A 23938-nucleotide genomic window follows, 5' to 3' on the forward strand; every position below is an offset into this window, starting at 1 on the left:
CTATACAGCATCCTCTTTAACTTTACCCTCTGTCTGTGCGTACAGTAGTGTAATCAGAAGGTGTGTGTACACATACAGTTTGACTCAATGTATGTGTGTACACAGATTTAGACGTGACTACAGCTGGAAACAAACATTAAATGCAGATATATGCAGATAAAAATATATATAAATATGTATGACAGTGACAAAGGTGTTCAAAAGCTTGTGCTGCTGCCTCTTTAACTTTACACACATGCATATTGGATATTAATACACATATGAAACAAACACTGCAGAAATGTGCAGAAGTTAACCCCCCAAAAATGCTTTTTTAATGCAATTTATCAATATATTTTTATCTATTTGAATAAATATGAATTGTAACGTGTTAACAGGTCAGAATAAAGTGTGTGTAGTCGTTACCTGCCGCTGTTTTTAGGTCATTTTAAAGAAAAGAAGTCCTGATGCAGCGTCTGGCTGCTGCTGCAGGGAGCTGCAGGACCTGCAGCGGCCTGTAGGTGGCAGAGCGTAGCTGCGTATGGACAGACAACGTCATGCCGTCACCAGCCTATGTGCGTCGTGACGTCAGACGCAGGTTTGTAAAAGAAGCGGGAGTAAACATGGCGCGTTTGAAATAAACTTCAGACTTCAGCGGCGGGTTTGTCGACACAATAAGACAGTTTTCAGCGTTTGCGTCAGGATGTCGTCGTTGAAGCCGTTCAGTAAACTTCCCGCCTTGAACACGGCAAACATTCTGGTGAGTTTGTGGCTCGTTAGTTTAAAGTATCACAGAGATTAGCTCAGCAGGCTAACAGGATGAGCTAACACTGACCCCCATTTTAATGCGCATGCGCTGCTACTGGCTGTTTGGACAGATACACAACTTACAGTCCATGAGGATGTACACACACCTGACAAAGATGTACACACACCTGACACTGCGCAGGTAGGTAGGTAGGAAGAAAGGTAGGTAGGTGAGTAGGTAGGTAGGTAGGTAGGTAGGTGAGTAGGAAGAAAGGTAGGTAGGAAGAAAAGTAGGTAGGTAGGTAGGTAGGTAGGTGGGTAGGTAGGAAGAAAAGTAGGTAGGTAGGTAGGTAGGTAGGTAGGAAGAAAAGTAGGTAGGTGGGTAGGTAGGAAGAAAGGTAGGTAGGTAGGTAGGTAGGTAGGTAGGAGGAAAGGTAGGTAGGTAGATAGGAAGAAAAGTAGGTAGGAAGAAGGGTAGGTAGGAAGAAAGAAAAGTAGGTAGGTGGGTAGGTAGGTAGGAAGAAAAGTGGGTAGGTGGGTAGGAAGAAAAGTAGGTAGGAGGAAAAGTAGGTAGGTGGGTAGGAAGAAAGGTAGGTAGGTGGGTAGGAAGAAAGGTAGGTAGGTAGGAAGAAAGGTAGGTAGGTAGGTAGGTAGGTAGGAAGAAAAGTAGGTAGGTGGGTAGGTAGGAAGAAAGGTAGGTAGGTAGGTAGGTAGGTAGGTAGGAGGAAAGGTAGGTAGGTAGATAGGAAGAAAAGTAGGTAGGAAGAAGGGTAGGTAGGAAGAAAGAAAAGTAGGTAGGTGGGTAGGTAGGTAGGAAGAAAAGTAGGTAGGTGGGTAGGTAGGAAGAAAAGTAGGTAGGTGGGTAGGTAGGAAGAAAGGTAGGTAGGTAGGTAGGTAGGAAGAAAAGTGGGTAGGTGGGTAGGAAGAAAAGTAGGTAGGTGGGTAGGTAGGAAGAAAGGTAGGTAGGTAGGTAGGTAGGAAGAAAAGTGGGTAGGTAGGCAGGAAGAAAAGTAGGTAGGTGAGTGGGTGAGTTACTGACTTTATTAATCCCCCCGATTAGGTCGCCGTAGCAGTCCGGTATATTTGAATACAATAAAAATACAATAGAATAAAATAAAAACACAGAATGGGACAAGCACTTAAAAAACACAAGATAAGTAAATAAGTAGATAAGGTGCAGTGGCAAGACCTTAATAAGAAACAAAGTGGAATGATGACCTCCCTGACTGTGTCAACAAAAACTGAAACATTATAAACTCCATAAAGTTCAATTCATGACAAAGTTGTTGTATTGGACCATGTTATACAACTGTACCTGTTGAAGTGAAAGTTTTAAAACACTTTAATCTGACACAGAAGCTCAAAATTTCAAAATAAAAGCACAACAAAATCATTATATTACAAACACAAAACTGACACACGATATATACAAAAGACATGAGGCTGAAGTAACCACAGTATAAATATAATTTAAAGACTAATGCAGTGCTTCTCAACCTGGAGCCAGAGATGACAAATCAATGAGGAAATATTGGATATTTTAGCATCTTTGCAACTTTAAATTTAACAATCGTAAAACAACTGGAGAGATTTCAGGATAATATGGTGGAAAGGTTGGTGGCCACGCCGCTGATAATAATATGCTGTAAAGAGAAGCATTATTTTTCTGTTTTAGAGATGCTTCAAAATGTATAAAACCAAATGTATTTAGAACTTATATATGTGACACACAGAGAAAGTTAAAACAGAGCACAGGAGGAAACATATCCCCAGATTCAAACAACATAATGTGAGAGAGAGACAAAAATACTGCATTTAATCTTGTACTGCAGCCGCAGTTACAAGTATTAGAACAAAACGAGCAGGTAGATTCATTTAAAGTGACTACAGTATAAATCTAATTAAAAGAACATGTACTTCTATCCGTGTAAAAACTGAGCATAGAGCAGTCTTAGTCAGAGAAGCTGTAACATTTTACCTGATCCAAGTGACGCCTGATAACTTTCTGTCTGCTGTATATATGAATACATTATATTTAATGAAGGTTTGAAGTCAAACATAATCTCTCTCTGACATAAACTCAGCTACAAGAAAGCTGTGACACAGAATCGAGCAGAAGCTTTGTATTATTACCTTCCACCTCGTCGTCCGGCTGCATATTAAACCACATTGTTGTTGTTTTTTTTGTTTTTTTTTAATGCAGTGTGTTATCGTGGAAGTTTTGTGCTGACTTGTCGTGTTTTTCCTGCAGCTGGTGGAGAGCGAGGAGCAGCTTCAGCAGAGTTTAGCAGCCGCTCTGGTGAAGGAGGCCTCCGTCACTGTGAACGTGTGAGTACTGACGTCAGCAATGTTACAGGAAACGACTGGAACTTATTTTCATATTTTATATATTTCAAGCTCTTTGCTCAGTTTGTTTACTAATGATTGAAAGCTCTGTGATGACTGGTGAACATTCTTCGGTTTAGATTTACTGTAATCAACAAGAGGAAGTGTTATCAAGACGGTCAGGCTGCGTTTGCCGTCTATCAGACTCGTTGTAATCGCCACTTTCCGTTCGGTAATGTCAATAACATTATGTCGTAATTACAACCCGGAAACTCTTCCTGAACGCTCCGTCCTGTCAGTGCACAGTATCTTTAACCCTCATGCAGCCGTGTTGCTGACATGATGTAAACACGGGAATCCCTGACATGTGTACATACCGTCACGCTATATGACGTGAGCACAGCCACCCTCATCATACAGAGAGCCTGACGTCCAGTATGTATGTCACACCGAGCAGGAGACTAGCAAAGAGTTTGCCCCTGCCCGTGAAGAACGAGGAGAGTCGTCCTAGGATTGACCTGGTGGTGTTTATCATCAACCTGACCTCGGAGCTCAGGTAACTTTCAAACCTGTCACATACTTATAGTTTAGTCTGCTCACCTGTGTCCTAACCACTCAGACACGAAGCTGTAACGTGTGCTCAGAGGTGTAGTTTTAGTTTGTCTTACTGAATTCTGCTCATACGTCGTCCTTAAAGTCTCTCACAGTTGTTTTCTTTCTCTTGAATCGCACACAAGTTAAAATTTTGCGCTCAAGTTTTAAACTCCAGGAAAAGAAGCTGATTTCTTTAGTTTAGTTTGGACTGTGCAGTTTATTGTACGTTTTATCTGGAGTAGTTACTGTGCTGTCCAACACTTCATCCTGTGATATATATTGTTTTGTTTGCTGATAGTTTCCAGTCAGCAGAAGCTTCCCTGAAATATCTGGACCCTGGATACTTCCTTGGAAAAGTCTGCTTCATGGTCACTAATGGTATGTCAGTGTTTGTTTGACAGATCAGGAGCAAAGGGGAATGAAATGGAGCAGAAATCATTTAAGAATGGCCCATTTTCTTCCATTTTACGTCCCCCATCCCTCCCTGAAATGACCAGCCTTCTTCGGTTTCTCTTGTTCTTGTTCTGTCTGTTGTAGCTCGTAGCGCTTCAGTCCCCACAGAGCGCCTAGACGCCGTCAGAAAGCTGGCTGCGTCGCTCCACTGCCCCTTACTGTTTGCAGAGGATCAGGTTTGTATCCCACTTTTTGTCACACACAAACTGTTTCAAACCCAAAGACGTCAAAGTTGTGTGTCGCACTGTGGAGGGCAAAACATTTATCATGACGACTGGTGGAAACACGGAGTCTGTCAGTTTGTTTCTCACCTTTTATAAAAAAGTTTAAATATTTATTCTTACCTTGCCTACTGATTAATCTGCAGATTACTGTCTTAATTATTTATAAATAGTGAAAACACAGCACGAGTTGACGCCCTCACATGTTTTGTTTTGGTCTCACACCTCAAGATATTCAGCTAACTGTCTGTATAAAGAAGAAAACATCAAATCGTCACGTTAGAGAAGCTTGAACAAGCGTAATAAATTACTAAAACGATTATTATTATCAGAATAGATTGACTAATTGCTGCACTGCAGTGTAACATGAAGACACAATATTCATCTTTAGCACCGGTGGAATCTGCAGGTCTCAAAGTCTTTAAAAAATAATTCAGTCAGTTTGTTTACTCGCCTTCGAAGGTATTAAAAAGTCTTAAACGTTTTCTCTTGCTTGTCATAGACATTAGAGCTCCGTTACTGATTAATCTGCAGATATTTGGCCCAATTATCGTTTTAAAAAATGTCCCACAGCACAACCTGACATTCTCAAATGTTTTGTTTTGGCGGAGCAAGATATTCAGCTGACTGTCACGTAGAACAAAGAAAAACACTTTAGAGAAGCTTGGACCAGCTCAGTTTTTAATTATCAAAATAGTTTGAGGTCTAGTAATAATTCGACTTATCGTTGCAGGCGTAAAATGTGTCGCACTGTGGTGTAACGTGAAGACAAAAATGAGGAATCTGCAGGTCTCAGTTTGTTTACTCACCTTAGAAGGTATCAAAAAGTTTTAAATTACTTTCTCTTGCTCGTCATAGATATGCATTTCTGATTAATCTGCAGATTATTGCCTTAATCATCTAAAAAATATTGAAAAATGTGTCTTAAACCTGGAGATTTTCAGTTAAACTACGATGTAAAGCTTCAAATCTCATCAGAGAAGCTTCAACAGGCACAGTTTTGTCATTTTTTTTTGCTTAAAATAGTTGATGGAATAATTAATTAATCGACTAATTGATGCAGTCCTATTCTGTGTCAGATTGTGGGCTGTCAGCAGAAATTACACACTATTATATCCGTCTAATCTACTCTTGAGGAAGTGTTGAATAATTCCTGGAAGCACCAAAGGCCGTGTGACCTAATATTAAATAATTCTGTGTCACATCGCCCCGCTGACTTTTCAGCTCGAGTTTCATCCTTGTGACTCTCATTATCACAAAAGAGGCCACAAGGTGTTGAATTGCGTTCTACGTGATATTATAAAGATCTTAAATTTCCTTTGAACCCCGTCGGAAACCCTCGGCGGGATGCTTATCGTGTCTGTGTATCATGTGGCTGACATAATGTTTCTTTCCCCGCAGACGCCCGACGGTGTCACCAATGCTACAGAGAGGCTGCTGACCATGCTGAAGGTGGCGGCTGGCCTCGTTCCCATGGCTACCGCTCTCTACCTGTCCCACCTGACTCGCTGCACGGTGCCCCCGGACATCGACCAGCCGAGCTTTGATTAACTCCTGCGGCCGCTTCCTTCCTTTCGTGTACATATTTATTTGTAGTAAACACATTTTATCTCATGTTTGTGCTGCAGTTTCTGTCTCCTCCCTGCAGCATGTGCAACATCGGCAGTCTAAAGTTTTAAACAATACGCCCTGTGTTTGAATCGAAGATAGCCGGAGTTCAGTGACGGATAAAGAAAACAGCCCGTGTTATGTGGGAAACCAGCGGCTTCAGTATCAGGGTGCTGCTGCCAGTCATGCTGGCTCATTGTCACCCCGTCATGACTCATCGGGACACTTGAGTAGAACAGAGGTGTTGTGAATGTCATTGGTAACACCTGTGCTTTTACCTGTTTGTGTCTGCAGCAAACGAGCGAGCTAAGATAAGATAATTTAACTGACACGGTGACCTTTGAAGTGTCGCTGACCGGCTCATCGCGACCTTAAATGACCGTTCTTCTGTCGGTAATTCATCAATTTAAGACCCACACAGGCGATTTTAAGTATTTTGGCTCAAGTCATTGCCTTAAATCAGCCTGTGTGGGCGATATCAAAACAGCCTCTGCAGCCTCTGTATTTGTGTATATAAAGTGTATATAATCATAATTCAGTACTGAATGTTTTCTATGTGTAGTGTGTGTCTTTGTTTTCATGGTTCACACACGTTTGAACGTCTGCTGGACGATTTTAACAAAAGTGTCAACTCAGTGAAATAAAACATATCTGTGATCAATAACAGAACATTTTTCGTTATTTTGGTTATTCTGAAACTTTGAATTGAACAAGAGGTTATTAATGTTTAATGTGTTCTTAGGACTAAGGAACTGTTTCTGAGTCATGAACAGATTTCGTTCACGTTATGTTAAACAATGAAACATTTTTACGTGATCTGTATCAATGTTTGCAAATCGTTTGTATCTTGATTTAACTGTTGATGGTAATCGGTAGTGGAACAATCTTCACTCAAGCGCTGAACTGAACTACTAACTTGATATTGTTTGTCTAGATTTCAGAGAGGGCTTTTTGCTTTGCTTAGTAACTTTTCAAATTGAGATAATAAAACGGGAAAACGTACAAAGTGCAGCTGAAACGATAGTCGATTAAACAAAGAGAAAATAAAAAAAACATTTCTTTGTTCAAGCTCCACAAATATAAGAATTTTCTGCTTCTAGCTTTTGATTATTTTATTTTATTTTATTTTCTTTAAATCACCAAAGTTATCTCATGGCACTTTGCATATAGAGTTTTTTTATAACATATACAGAGACCCAACAATCAGCACCATGAGCAAACACGTGGTGACAGGGGCAAAGAAAAACTTCCTTTAAGACATAGAACGCGCATCATGGTGCGCAGGCATCTAATGACAGTATAAAGAATAGACGACGTACGCGTGACGTCACCTACGCCGCTTTAAAGCTCAAAATCTGTGGCCATCTAAAAATTGGCAAAGACGTCGGATCATCTGTGAACCTGAGGTGGGCTGAATGAAGCCTGGTTGCTTAAATAAGACACCCACCTGTCAATCAAAGTGTCCACGCTCTTAACCCTGCATAACTTTAAGCCTTAATATAATGTGAACAGGTGAGTTGTATATAAATTCACCCTCAGTACAGTTGTCATGAACGGGGAAATTAGCTACAGAGACCAAAACTGTTTTTTGTACCAGGCTGTAAACATGTTTATTTCTGCTGTGAAGTTGGACATTTGGACATGGGGACTTATGGAGACTGACTCACTTCTGGAGCCAGCCTCAGGTGGACGTTTGAGGAACTGCAGTTTGTGGTCGCTTGCTGCTTGGTCGACCCAACAATTGAGCACCATGAGCAAGTTAAGACAAAACAAGCATTGTGACCAAATCACTAGATTAATTAAGAAAGTAATCAGATGTATATCAAATATTTGTTTATTTCTACAGTGTAAACTGTCAGAAAGTCCAGAATCCGTGCAGCCCATCGACTGCCTCATTCAAAACAAACGCCTCGTTTGTCATGGGACAGAGTAACCTGAGGCGTGATGAGAATAATCCCAGGCCTATACAAAACAGTTGCTGTAAAAGAGGTAGCTTCGGTATTAGTACTTATATATCCAGAATACGTGTGAAAGCAGCCTTGTGACCGCCTCATTCAAAAGCAAATCAATAATGTCTTCTTTGTCGCAGACAGGACAGAGTAACCTGAGTCCTCTGTCCTGTTAAATACCAGCTCAGTCAACAGTCGGTTTGACTTCAGCGGGTGGAGGAGGAGGAGGTGGAGGAGGAGATGTAGGGGAGGCCTGGCCTGGCCTGGTGGGGGTGTGTCTCCATAAGCATTGTGCCTGGTGTCACGTCTGCTCGCGTGCAGTAGCACATGCACACACAAACACTATTAATAGTTAATCGTGGCAATTATCCATCACTCGAGTTAACCAAAGTCAGTTATGGCACGGCGTCAACAAAAAAGCTGGAAGGACAACAAGAGGTCAGTGGGACTGATAACGTCAGTGTCTTTGACTCCTCACACACAGACGCCAATGTCTTTTCCATTTATTGAGATAAATGCAGCAGCCGGTGGGAAGGAAGGATGTTTTGCTGTAAGTGGCCTCTAACGTGCCGTTGACGGACGGCGTCCGCACCCCGCACGCTAGAGGAAGAGTCTGAGGATCCTCAAAGTCAGGAGGATTAATCCTCGGGGGATCGTCAAAGTCTGTTGGAAATATTACGGCAATCTATCCAACAGTTGTTGAGATATTTTAGTCTTGGCCCGAAAGTGGCTTACTGACCAATATTTGACATCAACACAGCACAAACATTTTCTGGCTGCAGTCTCGCACCTCTTCGAGAAAATCATCTTTCTCATGCATCGTCCCCGAATCATCGCCTCTCAGTTCTTTGAATCTTTGGGTTTGTTACCCTCCTCCAAGGTGTCGCACGATCACCCTTGATGAGTTTGTTTCCTTTCACCTCTTTCGACCTCTAATTTAATGCATGACACATCTATTAGACTGACTCTGCGACAGTGACGTGAGGCTGCAGGTAAACACTGCTCTGTTTTCAGTGGTTACAAGTGTAGATTACACTGAATGACCTCATGCAGGAGGGATGGGGCTGATTGAGGTGGGCTTATTTTTGTGAAGAGGAGTGGCGGTTGGTGCTTTGCAGGAAATTGAAAAGGAGTGATGAAGGCCCCTGATATGTCTTGCTGCCAAGCTCTATGCTGTCACGTCCACATTGGATCAGGTGACTGAGAACTAAGAGATAATCGCATGACGGTCTTTGGTGAAGTGTTTGAGTGGAAGGTTTTCTGGTATGCGCCCGTATCTGCATGCATTGATGTGATTTCATGTCGAGGGTTTGAGTCTTGACCTGATTCCTATCTGCACGTCTGACTGAAACAAACTGCTGGATCGGATGTGAGACGAGATACCTGAACAAAGACACTTTCTATACTTTATTATTTATATCGAACAAATAGTTGCAGCTCTTATTACCCTGAGCGTAAAGGATACACTCGTCGAGTGTGTCTCCGTGATTTGTTCTTACGTTTTTGATATTAAAGAAGTAAAAACGAGGTGTTTAGAGTACAGCGATAGATTTTTATTGGTGTTATTTGACAGGAGTTTACAGAATGTTGTTGAACGAGATTGCAATCACATGTAGCTGAAGTAAACATGTTTATTAATGAGTTGTTACAGGAGTGGACACACAAACAGAACAAAAAAAAAAAAGCCATCGCCGTCTAATTTGATCTAATGCTGCACAAAAAAAAGCAAACTTCGTGAACTTTAATGTTCTTTATCTCTAATGGATTTCATTTCATTTGCAAATCAGCTCGTTTACGTATGCAGAGGACGAATAGGATCATTTTCAAGAAGGTCACGCGCGTAGGAAGATGTCATTCGACCCCGACGTGACTCGTGCGTTTACTGGTCGAAGCCCAGCTCTTTGTAGTTGGCACCGATGTCGGCGATGACAGCAGCCATCACGTTCCTCAGGGCTTGCTGCCCGGCGGCATCGAGTCCTGTCTTCTCCGCCATGATTTTCACGATGATCTCTGAAATCATCTGTGGAGGAAAAACAGAGTTATAAAAATCGATGCAGCAGCAGGCGCAGCATTGTTCTCACGTCCATCATCAACCTCACCTTGAAGTTCTCAAGCGGGATCTTGTGCTTGTTGGCGTGGGTGGTGGCCAAAGGTTTGACGATGGCGGCGTGGTTTCCTTTAGCCCTCAGGAGCTCGGCGAGCTTCTTCAGCACGATGCCGCCGTGGTTGGCAACCTCCTGGCTGGTGGCCAGTTCGCTCGTGGACTTGCCGACATACTTGGGGAAGTGCTGCAGGCTGTTGGGGTGCTCTTTGAACAAACTGAGGAAATAAAGAGATAAAACATCAACTGAGGTCACGTCCTCCCTTGTGTGTTTTAGCTGAGAGGGCCAAGTGATGAATAAATGCTGGCTTGCTGCCCTGTGAACCATCTGACCTGCAGGAAAGAGTTAATTTTACTCACCGGTTCAGAACCAGGCTCCCGTAGCCGTTGTAGTCGGCCTCCACTGGGTCCCAGAACTTCAGAACCATGTCAAAGTCAGTCATGATCTGTAGAAGGACACGTAGGACACTGATCTGAGCAATGAAGACCGAAACTAAAAGGAACAATTAAAGACAAACAAAGTTTTCCTGCTATGTCAAATAACAAGTCTTCTTGGCTTTGGTCCTTCCGTTTAATTGAATGGACAGCAGCCAAGAGCTGTCGCATTCAAGAGTAAGTCATCACTAGAAAGAGGCTGATACGTTATCTCAGCCGCCCTCACCGAGCCTCTGACCTCAGTGCATAATTTATGCCAAGTGAAAGCAGACGCACTTTTGGATTCGATGCTCTTGAAGCTGTCAAGTGGTGACAAACAGCATGTAAACAAGAGCCGAGGATGGTTATTTGTATTTGAGATCCATTAATATTGATGTTTTTAGAAAGATTTATTTGATTTAATTTGACCTTTAAAACAGTTTTAAGAACATTTTCCAACAGGACATTAAAAGCTTTAAATAAAAATAACTCTGAATTCATGAATACAAAAATATCAACAAATTCTGCTTTAATCTGCATTATTATTGTTTTATTCTCATTTATTCTCTCTTATCAGACCCTAAACATATTTTAACAATAGATTTTATTTATTCTAAGATTCAAGTATGAAACAGTTAAAAAACAAACAAAAAATAAAGACAGTACCTACTTGTCAAGTAGTTATTTATCCCTCTGTGTCTTTACCAAATTCTTCGTGACCTGACTTTGCACCAAACTAAAGCTGACCTTTTATACTCCCTCCCTCTGCTCTGTCCCTAAATTATTCCAGCCCGCCCATCCGGCTACCTCTATCAAATCTCCTCACAACACTTCAAAACTTAATGCTGGAACATTTCTGATGTGATTACGACTCGGGGGACTCTTATAAGCCCCCGGAAAATCTCATTTGAATAAAAAAAAACAGAACATGCAAACACACAAAGAGTGTGTGTGTGTGTTAGTTTGGACACAGCTGGCAAAATAAAAATTAAAAAAACATGCATGAGACTAAAAACCTGCAGATTTATTTCACGTCTTTATTGTTTTTTGCAGTTTTGTCTGCAGGGTGAGTTCATGATCTGTCTGAAATGTGACGTGGACGTGCTACTTGTTCAGTTTTTCGCTGCGTTTCAGAGCAGAGGACTTTATTACGCACAGTGACTTCAGAGCCCGGTGTTGTTTGACCCAGCATAAAGTGGCACTGTACTGTACGGTCGCTGAAGCCATTCGAAATCGCCAGGTGTCAACTTTCTTGCTCGGTTTTTGGAGCCCGTTGAATTGTATTGTGGAAAAGACATTCAGTCACAATGTCTGCCTTATTCTTGCCCCCTTCTGCCTCTCTGTCCCTCCTTTCATCCACGCTGAATAGAAATGGGGAAGGGGGTTATTCCAGGACAGGAGAAAGTGCTGTGGAGTGGGAGTCAGGTGACTCGGATAGGTGGGAAAGTCTGATGGCATCTGGTGGACAGGTAGAGAAATGGCAATGAACGGAGAGGAGGAAGAGGAGGAGAGGAGGAGGAGTGGCTGAAAGGAGAAGATAAACACAGCAGAGGCAGACATGACGCAGTCGGAGGAGATGTTATTCTTTAGATTGTGTGTTTACGTGTGACACACAGGACAAACCTGTTGATCCAGTTTGGTTTCATTTACTTTCTCCAGATGTTCTCCAGATGCACAATTAAAACATATAAAACATAATATAAATCTGCACAATTTGTCTGAAAAAGAGCAGCTGCAGGAGTGGACAATAGAGATGTGTTATTCCTCGTGATGAAAGCAGGTTACGATGGATTCTTTTAGGCACGTTTAGGTCAATAACTACGTTTTTATAGGAACTATGTTGTTCACTTTGACAGATCATAGCTTCATGTTTTCTTACAGAAAGAAGACAGTGGTTTTGTGCACAAAACATGCACCAGTTTGGATGAATTTACTTATTTTAAAATGTTAATCCACTCTGTATTAATACTGCTTTGCAGAGGCACAAATGAAGCAATTAAAACATATAAAAAAAAATGATATAAAAGATGCATTTAGGTCGATTTTTTTCATGCAATAAACAGATTTTATAGTTAACTTTTATACAAATGTTGTTTGTTAATAGTAGGTTAATACACTGCTTACCAATAAAACAATTAAAACATATAAAAACATTATACTGGGCTGCAGTAGCTCAGTCTATAGTGACCTCAAGTTCATCTCAGGCCACAGTGTAGAGCGTGGAGTGGCTGGCAGCACCTAACTGCTCCCAGGACGACGCTACGTGACTGCACCGTCTCTCCACATATGCACATCAAAAGCTGTCCTGTGTATTCACGTTTTATAGAAACTGTATTCTTTCTGCTTTATGCAACAGTTGTTTTATGTATTTTATGGCTTTGTGCACAAAACCAGCTGCATTTTGATCTAGTTCACTTATTCCAAAAGGTTGATTCACTCAGCATTAATGCTGCTTTCCAGAGGTGACCAATAAAACAATTAAAACATATCAGAAAAAATATAAACATGCACAGTTTGTCTGATAAAGAAGAATAGAGGGTTATGATGGTTTTTAAGGTGTGTTTCGGTCAGTTTTTCATGTGATAATCAAGTTTTTATAGGAACTATATTGTGAATGTGCTGTTGTTTCTATAGAAACAAAACAGACGACACTGAATTGACTTATTCCAAAAGGTTAAACCACTCTCTCTGTCATTCTTTATATGTTTTAATGAACTTATTTAATAAAAGAATTAAAACCTACAAAGAAAGTCACATAAATCTGCAGTTTGTGTGATGAAGAGCGGCTGCAATGAGGAAAATAAAAATCATGTAGATACGCTGTTTTCTTCAGGTTATGATGGTTTAGGTCAAGATTTATAGACTGTATTATTAACTCTGATAGAGGTTTTCTATAGAGACAGGACAGTGGTTTAAACATATATATAAAAATAACACTGGGACTGCAGTATCTCAGTCTATAGGGACTTGGCATGGGAACCAGAGGGTGTCTGGGTTGAAGCCAGCTCAAGTTCACCTCAGGCCACAGTGTGGAGCATCGGCTGGCAGCGCCTAACTGCTCCCAGGACGATGCTACGTGACTGCACCGTCTCTCCACATTTGCATGTCTGTAAGCCCTTTTTGGCCTGAGTGTGTAAAACAGAATTTACCCATGAAAAAAATGTTCTTAAATAAATCTGCACAAAGGTAGAAATACAGTATATAGATGCATAAAGCTGATTATTTAAAAAAATCTGCTGATTCATGGTAAGAATCTACAATTATCAGACAAATTTCAACAGCTGATGCACAGAGCGGCTCAGTGGATTCAGAGGTTTTGTTTTTTGTGATAACAGTGAAGGAGATAGCTGCAGTATTTGGGAGGATAAACATCTGGACTTCCCATGAAAATGCACACGTGCTCAAAGACACAGAGAGGAGGAGGAGGAAGTCAGGCCTAAACAACACATCGCACACTTGTCGTGTTTTGCGTGAAAACAAAAGTTTTCCTCGGGTCATCGACAGCGAGTATTAAAGAAGTCGTGGCAGCTTCACAGCTCGACGCTCTCCCATCAGGGTGTTGATTTAAAAACCATCTGCACGCACGACGGGAGCTCGTCTGATTTCATCTGCATGTCTTAAACATTTTTTATTCTCAAGATCTGTTTTTTTTTTATTTATTTATTTGGTATTAGACTTTTCAGGACGGCAACTACAGAGTTCTTTAAAATGAACACCAGACACAAACAAAACAAAACAAAAAATATTATATTATATATAATAATGTAATAAAATGCTCAAATTTGGCTGTTGTAGAGATTTTATATTAACTTATAGATGTGTATATTTTTGGTTTGTACAAAAGTCTCAAACATTGTTTTAATTCACATAAAAGTAGCTTTTAAAGTGTTTTATGTCTCATATGCATGTTGTATTTACAACTATTATTAAATAATTTTATTTAAATTGTGACACTGTGTGTGTGTATATATGTATATATGTATGTATATAATATTTTCCCTAATATTTTAATATTTAATATAATATTTTCCCTATCTCTGTGTGTGTGTGTGTGTATATATATACCATATAGGGTGTTTGTTAAATATAGTTGATACACGGGCTTACAAGAAAACAAATTAAAACATGTAAAACGATTATACTTGAGGCCTGCAGTAGCTCAGTCCATAGTGACCTCAAGTTCATCTCAGCCAAGGCAGTATAGAGCGTGGAGTGGCTGGCAGCACCTAACGCTCCCAGGGCGCGCTACGTGACCGCCCATCACGCAGACCGTCCACATAGAAGCGTCAAAAGCTGTCCTGTGTAGTCAAGTTTTTATGAAACTGTATCTTTCTGCTTTATGCAACAGTTGTTTTTATTATTTTATGGCTTTGGTGCACAAAACCAGCTGCATTTGATCTAGTTCACTTATTCCAAAAGTTGATCACTCAGACATTAATGCTGCTTCCAGAGGTGACCAATAAAACAATTAAAACATATCAAAAATACAGCGCACAGTTTGTTCTGATAAAGAGAATATAGGGTTTGATGTTTTAATGTGTGTTTGGTCGTTTTTCGTGATAATCAATAGTTTAAGGAACTATATTGTGAATGTGCTGTTGTGTTCTATGAAACAAAACAGGCGACACTGAATTGGACTTTATTCCAAAAGGTTAAACCACTCTCGTGTCGATGCTTTAAGACAAATTATAATGAAACGATTATAATAAAAAAAATAAACAGACAGAAAACAAAATCGGCACAGTTTGTGTGGAGGAAGAGCGGCTGCAATGAGCAGGAAACATCAAATGGTAGAACGCGTTTTTCTTCGTCAGGTTATGATGGTTTTAGGTCCAGATGTTAATGATTATATACTGTGATAGAGGTCTGATAGAGACAGACAGGTGGTTTAAACAATAATAAAATAAACACGGGACTGGCAGAATCTCGAGTCATAGGGACTGGCAGGGGACCGAGGGGGCCTGGGTTGAAGCCAGCTTAAGGTCACCTCAGGGCCACGTGTGGAGCATCGCGGGGCAGCGCCTAACTGCCCCGGACGATGCGAACGTGACTGCACCGTCGCCCACAGGGTGCATGTCGAAGCCCGTGGGCCGAAGTGTGTAAAACAAGATACCATGAAATAAATCTGTCTAATAATCTACACAAGGTAGAAAACAGTAGATAGGGCATAAAGCGTGATTATTTAAAAAAACCTGCTGATGGCATGGTAAGAATCACATACAGACAAATTAACAGCTGAGGCACAGAAGCGGCGGTTCAGTGGATTCAGAGGTTGGGTTTTGGGATAAAAGTGAAGGAGATAGCTGCAGTATGTGGGAGGATAAACATCTGGACCCCCATGAAAACGCACACGTGCTCAAAGACAACAGAGGAGGAGAGAGGGAAATCAGGGCCTAAAACACACGCACACTTCGTTGTTTTGCGTGAAAACAAAAGTTTTCCTCGGGTCATCGACAGCGAGCATTAAAGAAGTCGGTGGCAGCTTCACAGCTCGACGCTCTCCCTCAGGGTGTGGATTAAAAAACCATCTGAACGCACGACGAGCTCGTCTGATTCAATCTGCCAGGTCTTAAACATTTTTTAATTCTCAGAGCTTTTTTTGTAATTTTATTTTTTGGTAATTGATTTCAGGACGGCGACTACAGAGTTCTTTAAATGAACACCAGACACAAACAAAACAAAACAAAATATTATATATATAATAAAATGTAATAAAATGCTCAATTGGCGTGTTTAAGAGATTTAATATAACGTTATATTTTTGGTTTGTACAAAAGCTCTAACATTGTTTAATTCCAAAAAAGTGTTTTTAAAGTGTTTTTGTCTCATATGCTGTGTAGTATACTATAAAATATTAATTATTATTATATATTAAAATGTATTTTATTTAAATTGTGACACAGTTCTGAGTCTACACTAGTCAAGTGAGTAAAGATCAGACAGTATAAAAGAATGGACGACGTCAAATAAGACACCCACCTGTCAATAAAGGTCCCGCTCTTAACTCCTGCATAACTATAAGCCTTATATAATAACAGGTGAGTTGTTATAAAATTGTGTATATATATATATATATATATGTATATATATATATACTATATTAATAGGTATATATATATATATATATATATAAATATAGTAATAAGGTATTAATATGGTATTCCGATTCGTGTAGATATGTATATATATAAATAATATAAGCTATATATAGGGTTATGTGTGTGTGTTTGTGTATATATATAGATAGATATATGAGCTAATATAGATAATATAGGTGTGTGTGTGTGTGGGTGTGTGGTGGTGGGTGTGGTGGTAGGCATATATATATATGGTATATATATTATTTTCCTAATCCTGTGGGTATATTATATAGATATATATAGATATATATGCATACAACAACACACACCACACATAGACATCATACATACATACATACATGAGAATGAATGACTCATGGTTTCCATATTGTCTATATAAGCTATAAATGTTATATATTCGGCTCTCTCTATATATATAAACAAAGAAGAGATCATAGGTCACATATATGTGACCTATGATCTCTTCTTTGTCCATCAGGCCCTCTGCTGGTTGGACCAATCATCGCAGTGGGTAAAAGGTAAGCCCCTCCTCTCTCCTTCGTTGTGATTGGTCCCTCACTGTAGCACCGCATGTCCGTCTGACCAATACCAGCTTCAGCTTCACGCATCACGTGGTCCTTTCAGCACCAGGAAGCCGGCAGTGTAGGTCAGAGAAGCTGCAAACGTTAAATTAATTTAATTAAAGTTTAATTTTTAGTTTTTCTGTAACTTTTTAATGTTTGACTGAAACTTTCTGTCCCTCAGAGTTTTTTTAAAGATGCTCCAGGCTCTGAAAGGCGTCAGACAGCTGCACAGCAGCAGCATGAAGCAAGCAGGTAAGTGACTAATTAAAACATTATTATCATTATGACCACGTGACTGCTCATTACAGGTGATTACAGGTGTGTGTGTGAGAGAGAGCTGCACACTGTGCAACAATAATAAATCACAGTTTTTACAGAATTCATGTTGTAACTTTAATGTAATGTCAGTCACAGTGCAGTGATTTAAATATATAACACACATGTATGTCGATATGTCTGCAGTGGGTCCCATCAGTAGATATAGTAGATGACTGTGAGTGTTCATCAACGTGTTTCCAGTGTCGGAGCTCTCTGTCCCGGTGCCATGGGGTCAGATCCGAGGAAAGATCTGGGGTCCGGATCAGGGCCGTCCGGTCCTGTGCGTGCACGGCTGGGCTGATAACTGTGGTACATTCAACACCCTCATTCCTCTGCTGCCCAAAGGTAATTATTAAAACATAACACACTGCTCTCGCGTCACAGTTTTGACTCAAACACACTCAAATTTGATGGATTTTTTTTTGAAGCATCAGTTGTTGAGCCTCTGTCTCTCTCAGAGTTCAGGTACGTGGCGTTGGACCTGGCGGGTCACGGCCTGTCGTCACATCGTCCTCCAGGAGTTTTCTACTCTTTCCCTGCGTACGTGGCGGATGTTCGCCGAGTCGTTGACGGTGTGTGAGTTTTCTAAAGTTGTACAAGGTGTCATCAAATCAAACTTTATCATTTGTTCTCTGTAGATATAATAGTGCGTACGTTATTTAGTTATTAAAGCAGCATTGTGTCGTTTCAGAGTGTAACAACACTGTGGTCAATATGGACAGCTACTGTACTCGAGTATAAACTAGTAGAGACTAGTAAAAACAGCCAATCATCAACCAGGTCCCCAGCAGCAGCTGATATCACCGACTAGTCCAGCAGCAGTCAGCCCAGCTCGGCGTCTGTCTTTCAGCCTTTTATTTCACCAAGCTCTCACCAACCACTAAAAGTCAGTCCCACATTTACTCTTGTCCGGCGGCTTCTTGCTCGCTCACTCTCTCCTTTTCTCTTCTTAGCTTCCTCTGTCAGCGTCCTCTTCACTCTCTGCTCCTCTGCCATTATGTCCACAGAGGCTGCTGAGCCTTTAAATCGCTCAGCTCCTGTTCTATCACGACACCGGCTCTGCTTCCTGTCAACATTCCCCCAAATCTCGGGCCTGTGAACCTCCTCTTCTTCTTCTCGGTAGTCCAAAACGTCTATTGTCCGAACACTAACACTCCCCCGTAGCTCTGTGCTCACAGTCCGGCTAACAGACTGAGCTAATATGAGCTAACAGCAGCTACAGCTGTCAGCAGTTTACTTCACTGTCCATCATAAACTCTGTAAATCACAGAGAGTTGAGGCGGAGCAGCCGGAGGACATCAGAGGGAAAACCAGAAAACATTTCCTCCATAAAATATGATCCAGTTTCACCAGAATCAGTGAAATAGTTGCTGCTGTGTGACTTAGTGCCGTAAAGCGTTACGTACTTCTCCCGACCCGGAGCCCAAAGTTACATAGTGTGAGAACAGACGTACGAATGACAGAGACACCGTTCAGCTGATCACAGGTCAGTGTGGGTCAACAGGAGGTAGTTTATCAGAGAAATGTTGCTTTAAAGGTTTTTCTTAGATCGGTGTTGTGACATATTTTAACTCCTCTGCGTCAGCACTGCAGCACTGATGATGTCGTTTCAATGAAAACAGTCTCCATATCTGTGATGAGATACTAAAGCTGGTTGATGATCTGTGAAATTAACTCCCACAGCTCTGCAGTGGGATAAATTCTCCATCATAGGCCACAGCATGGGTGAGTGCAGCTTCACGGCAGAATTAGAGCCGCCTTAAACGTTTGTGACATGTTGTATTTACATTTACGCTCTGTTGTTTTTCAGGTGGTAACATCGCTGGGCTGGTAAGTGACGCAGTGTCATGACAGGCTGTTTCATCAGCACACATATCGACTCGCTGCACACTCTGGTGTTCATCCTCACTGTGTTTCCTCACAGTTCAGTGCTTTGTATCCTGAGATGGTGGACGCTGTGGTGCTGCTGGACTCTTACGGATTCTTACCGACAGAACTGGTATTTTAGCAGCTTTGACACCCAGATTACAGTTTGTGTATATATATTGTATATATCTAAACATGAGAGAAGCTTCACCTCTCAGCCAAACCTTCTACACACTATCAACATCAAAATTCATTCTGTATCTCTTGCGCCTTTGAGGGTAGCGAAAAGCTTCATGTCATGATAGATGACCAAATAACCTTCTCTGATCACTGCTACGGCCACGGTTGCTCCGTTGTGCCACAACATCAGAAAAATCAGGCCTTACCTGACTCAACATGCTACCCAGCTCTGGTTCTTGAACGTCCTCATACAGACATATGTTACCTCCTCCAATGAACGACAACTCGTACGCTCAGAGCAATCCAGACTTTTCTCGTCTGTTGTTCCCCATTAGTGGAACGTCCTACCAGTTCCTACCAGATCAGGGGCGTCCCTCTCTACCTTCACAGACCTCTGAAGACCTGCAGCTCTTCAGAGAGGACCTCCTCACCAACACTACCAACACACTAGCAACAACACACGCGAGCCGCAGAGAAGTGAAGATATTTGTCTCTGCCTCAAACTGAACTTTATAACAACATTAAAAACAAACCACAGTCTCAGCAGCAACAAACAGATCACAGTTAATACAGAGCTTAACTACCAGACACAATAACTGCTGCACATGTTGCATTCATAACACTCATACTGAACCCTAAATTTCTCCCGAAGGCTGCACTGTCACTGTGTGAATGCGTATGAATGGCTAGCTCCTAAAACCGATGAGCAGTTGCCACCTTGCATGGCAGCCAATGCCATCAGTGTATGAATGTGTGTGAATGAGATATGTGGTGTAAACGCGCCATCAGTGAGGGATTTAGATTATAGAGTTAAAATCACAGGTGAGCCAAACAACCTACAGGTGACACTAACGACCCACAGGTGACACTAACGACCCACAAGTGACCCAAACGACCCACAGGTGACACTAACGACCCACAGGTGACACTAACGACCCACAGGTGACCCTAACGACCCACAGGTGACCCTAACGACCCACAGGTGACCCAAACGACCCACAGGTGACACTAACGACCCACAGGTGACCCTAACGACCCACAGGTGACCCAAACGACCCACAGGTGACACTAACGACCCACAGGTGACCCTAACGACCCACAGGTGACCCAAACGACCCACAGGTGACCCAAACGACCCACAGGTGACCCTAACGACCCACAAGTGACACTAACGACCCACAGGTGACCCAAACAACCCACAAGTGACCCAAACGACCCACAGGTGACACTAACGACCCACCCATTCCTCCACAAATTTTGATTATTATCATTATTATTAATATTATTAGAGTTAAAATCTATGCTGGAAAAAAACTAAGTCTTATAGGAGCTCCCTTAAGGAAGAACAATGTCTCTAGTGCTACCCCACATAGGTATGTTGAGTAAGTATATCCATTTAAGAAATGTTTATTCACCAATGTAATGGCATTTGACATGATTTTGTTCGTTGGGTCAGTGACAGTCATTCATATTACTCAGTATATTAAACTGTGCTGTCTTTGAAGTGCCTCTCTCATCATTCCTGTCTGTTTTCTTACAGAAAGAAGTGACTAAAGTGATGAGACAGGGGATTGAAGAGATGCTCCAGTTTGAAAAACGGACCGAAGAGAAGAAGACAAGAGTTTACACCTATGAAAACGCAGTAGAGAGGTGTTACATCTGCATATTTACAGTGTTTTTACTCGTTAATGTTTGCAGAATCGTCGCCCTGCTTGTACAACTTTGCCTTTTTATGTGTTTCAGGCTGTTGGCTGCAAACAAGACTCTGTCTGAACAGTCTGTGCGCATCCTTTTAGAGCGAGGTCTGGTTCAAGTTGAAGGAGGTAAAGCTTTATCTTCCTCTGTTTGTTATGAGTGCTCCTTATAGAAAATAATGAGCTTGCCCTCTGAATAATCTCTCTTATGCTGCTCATATAATGCACTTTTCTCTTGCAGGAGTGGTGTTCTCCAGAGACTTTCGTATTAATCTGGTGGGTTATTCCTGAACTGCACCCACTCATCACTTTGTCTTTTTTTTCCTCCCAAAGGTATCGTCTTATTCAGCTCATAAATTGCACGTTCAGTTTGTTTTCTTGTTTGTTTTCTCAGAAAAACATTGTGCGCATCAGTTTGGAGCAGAGTCTGGAGATGCAGTCGAGGATTCAAGCCTCCGTTCAAGTTATTCTGTAAGATACTCCCCCACCTCATGTTTCTTTATTTCCTGTACTAAACTAAATTGTACCTAACTGAATATACACACAAACTTTCTCTTTGTCTTTCCAGAGCAGAAGACGGCTTTGAGAAAATATTTGCTGAACCAGATCAAAAGAAATTTACATCAGCACTTCTTCAGGCCTACAGGGACAGAAATGTGAGTGTATTTTCACAGACTGTTTGTGCAAAGTAGGTGTGCTTGCATCTTCATGTTTATTTTTAGACGTTAAGCCGATGTGTGTGTAATTGTGTGTAGTAGACAGGCAGACAGACAGACAGACAGACAGACAGCTAGCCCAATGTCTCAGAGGCAGCAGAATATTTTAGCTGTGAACCTCAGCGCTGACCTACATACAGAAACTTGTAAGTAAAGTGCTGCTGATGACAGAAAACGGAGGATGTACATCAGCTAAACGTCTCCACCGAGGGTCTCTTTCCAAGTGACCCGGGAATAGAAAAGATCAGTTGACGTCAAACTTTCACCGTCCACAAGCCCCTATGTTCAAATGTCCACCACAGCAGAAATAAACATCTTCTTTTGAGGACAGCAATGTTCGTATTTTAGCCAGGGACGGATGGTTTGAAGGGACCTTAACCAGGAAAACCAACCCCCAACCATGAAACAACATGTGTCAGCCACATACAGTGCAGTCTTAAAATCACTTCAACCATCAACATCCACATGACCCTAATGACCTACCTGAGGGCAGGATGGGTTTACGACCCACAGGTGACACCAACGACCCACAGGTGACCCTAACGACCCGCAGGTGACCCAAACGACCCACAGGTGACACCAGTGACCCGCAGGTGACCCAAACGACCCACAAGTGACACCAATGACCCACAGGTGACACCAACGACTCACAGGTGACCACAACGATCCACAGGTGACACCAACGACCCACAGGTGACCCCAACGACCCAGAGGTGACCTAAACGACTAAAAAGTTATGCAGAATTTGACTGGTTGGTGCCGTCACAGGCGTTACACCTGCATGTTAATGAGTAGTGTTGCTCTGCTGGATGTGTAAATAAGCAACTGTTAAAAAGTTAAAAGGTGATTATATGTAAATGTGCCTTTGCCTCCCCTCGTTCGTCACGTCTAATCGACTCTGTCTCTGTCTTTCAGCACTCGGTCATAACAGTACCTGGCGATCATCACGTCCATCTGAATAATCCTGGAGTCGTCGCTCCGCTTGTGTCTGACTTCCTGCAGACTAAAGTGTTGTCGCAGTCGGCAAACCTAACAGATGAGCAGACCTCGAAGTTATAGCAAACAAAGAAAACTTCAGTCACATGACAGTACTGTAAAACACTGTTTCTACTCACCTTGGTGCTCAGTATCAACTCATGTTATTTCTGCAGGACTGGACTTTTAAACATATTTTAATATATTTTAATGTGTATTTAAGTGCCAGAGGCATTATGAGCAACACAAGCCATGTTTCCCATCGAGCTCCAGATGGTCTGTAAACGAGTGAAGGTGTTGAAGAGAGAGATCAGCCAAAATGTGGCTTCAGCACAGTTTGTATCTTTGGCTGTTTGTGTCATCAACACTTCGCTCAGTTCAATGAATCTGTATCAGTTCTGTATTAGTTTGTCATGCTGTATTGTTTGTATTTAAAGCAACACGTTGTGTCTGTGTCATCATAAACTAACAGAGTTTTGTTTTTTATGGAGAAAATGTTTTCTGGTTTTCCCTCTGATGTCCTCCGGCTGCTCCGCCTCAACTCTCTGTGATTTACAGAGTTTATGATGGACAGTGAAGTAAACTGCTGACAGCTGTAGCTGCTGTTAGCTCATGTTAGCTCAGTCTGTTAGCCGGGCTGCCTGGACTGTGAGCTCAGACCACCGGGAGGAGGAAGAGGAGGAGGAGGAAGAAGAAGAAGGTCACAGGCCTGGGGAGCATAGTCAGTGTCATGCCAGAACCAGAGCTGGGCAAGTGGGCAATGTAACCGGACAAAGCAGCCTCTATGGACATAATGGCAGAGGAGAAGAGAACGAAGAGAACGTTGATGGAAGAAGAGCACTAAAGGAGTTTTGGTGTAGCAGTTTGGAAACACCTGGAGGAGGAAGTCTTAAGGTCCAGGACAGAGATAGGAAAATCTGACACAGTGGGGCTGATAGTGTCGTGCCAGAACCGGAGCTTACATAATGATTTAAACATAAATTAAAAAATAAAATAAGACATTCGTGTGACAGATCACTAATCAAAAAATGGACTGTATGTTTAACATTGCACTTCAGAAACATTGTTGGACGGATCATGTCAGACCATATTAGAAACCCCTCTAAGGATAATGTCGTCCAGTACATGGCTGAG

The 23938-nt window shown here is 41.7% G+C and overlaps 3 protein-coding genes across 4 annotated transcripts; 2 read left to right on the forward strand and 1 right to left on the reverse strand.

Moving 5' to 3' along the window:
• Positions 1 to 547: 547 nt before the first annotated feature.
• Positions 548 to 6551, forward strand: pane1 (proliferation associated nuclear element). Its single transcript, XM_019256408.2, has 6 exons — positions 548 to 739; positions 2978 to 3054; positions 3509 to 3607; positions 3944 to 4023; positions 4183 to 4274; positions 5721 to 6551. The coding sequence occupies exons 1-6, from the start codon at positions 683 to 685 to the stop codon at positions 5868 to 5870; spliced, it is 555 nt and encodes a 184-aa protein (XP_019111953.1). The 5' UTR covers positions 548 to 682; the 3' UTR covers positions 5871 to 6551.
• Positions 6552 to 9407: 2856 nt separating this feature from the next.
• Positions 9408 to 11169, reverse strand: mb (myoglobin). Of its 2 annotated transcripts, none has more exons than XM_010740558.3 (4): positions 11058 to 11169; positions 10338 to 10423; positions 9976 to 10195; positions 9408 to 9896 (listed from the first exon to the last, which is right to left on the reverse strand). In XM_010740558.3, the coding sequence occupies exons 2-4, from the start codon at positions 10418 to 10420 to the stop codon at positions 9756 to 9758; spliced, it is 444 nt and encodes a 147-aa protein (XP_010738860.1). In that variant the 5' UTR covers positions 10421 to 10423; positions 11058 to 11169; the 3' UTR covers positions 9408 to 9755. The 2 variants fall into 2 exon arrangements, with proteins under 2 accessions (XP_010738860.1, XP_010738859.1); XM_010740557.3 differs by having other exon boundaries at positions 11062 to 11168.
• A 5993-nt stretch (positions 11170 to 17162) lies between these two features.
• On the forward strand, positions 17163 to 23230 carry LOC104926675 (serine hydrolase-like protein). Its single transcript, XM_019256338.2, has 12 exons — positions 17163 to 17307; positions 17575 to 17718; positions 17832 to 17945; positions 19057 to 19098; positions 19184 to 19203; positions 19298 to 19372; positions 20960 to 21069; positions 21163 to 21242; positions 21355 to 21389; positions 21508 to 21584; positions 21682 to 21769; positions 22745 to 23230. The coding sequence occupies exons 1-12, from the start codon at positions 17250 to 17252 to the stop codon at positions 22886 to 22888; spliced, it is 987 nt and encodes a 328-aa protein (XP_019111883.2). The 5' UTR covers positions 17163 to 17249; the 3' UTR covers positions 22889 to 23230.
• Positions 23231 to 23938: the final 708 nt, after the last annotated feature.

The sequence above is a fragment of the Larimichthys crocea genome, chromosome X, assembly GCF_000972845.2.
Source record: "Larimichthys crocea isolate SSNF chromosome X, L_crocea_2.0, whole genome shotgun sequence".
NCBI classification, from domain to species: domain Eukaryota; kingdom Metazoa; phylum Chordata; class Actinopteri; family Sciaenidae; genus Larimichthys; species Larimichthys crocea.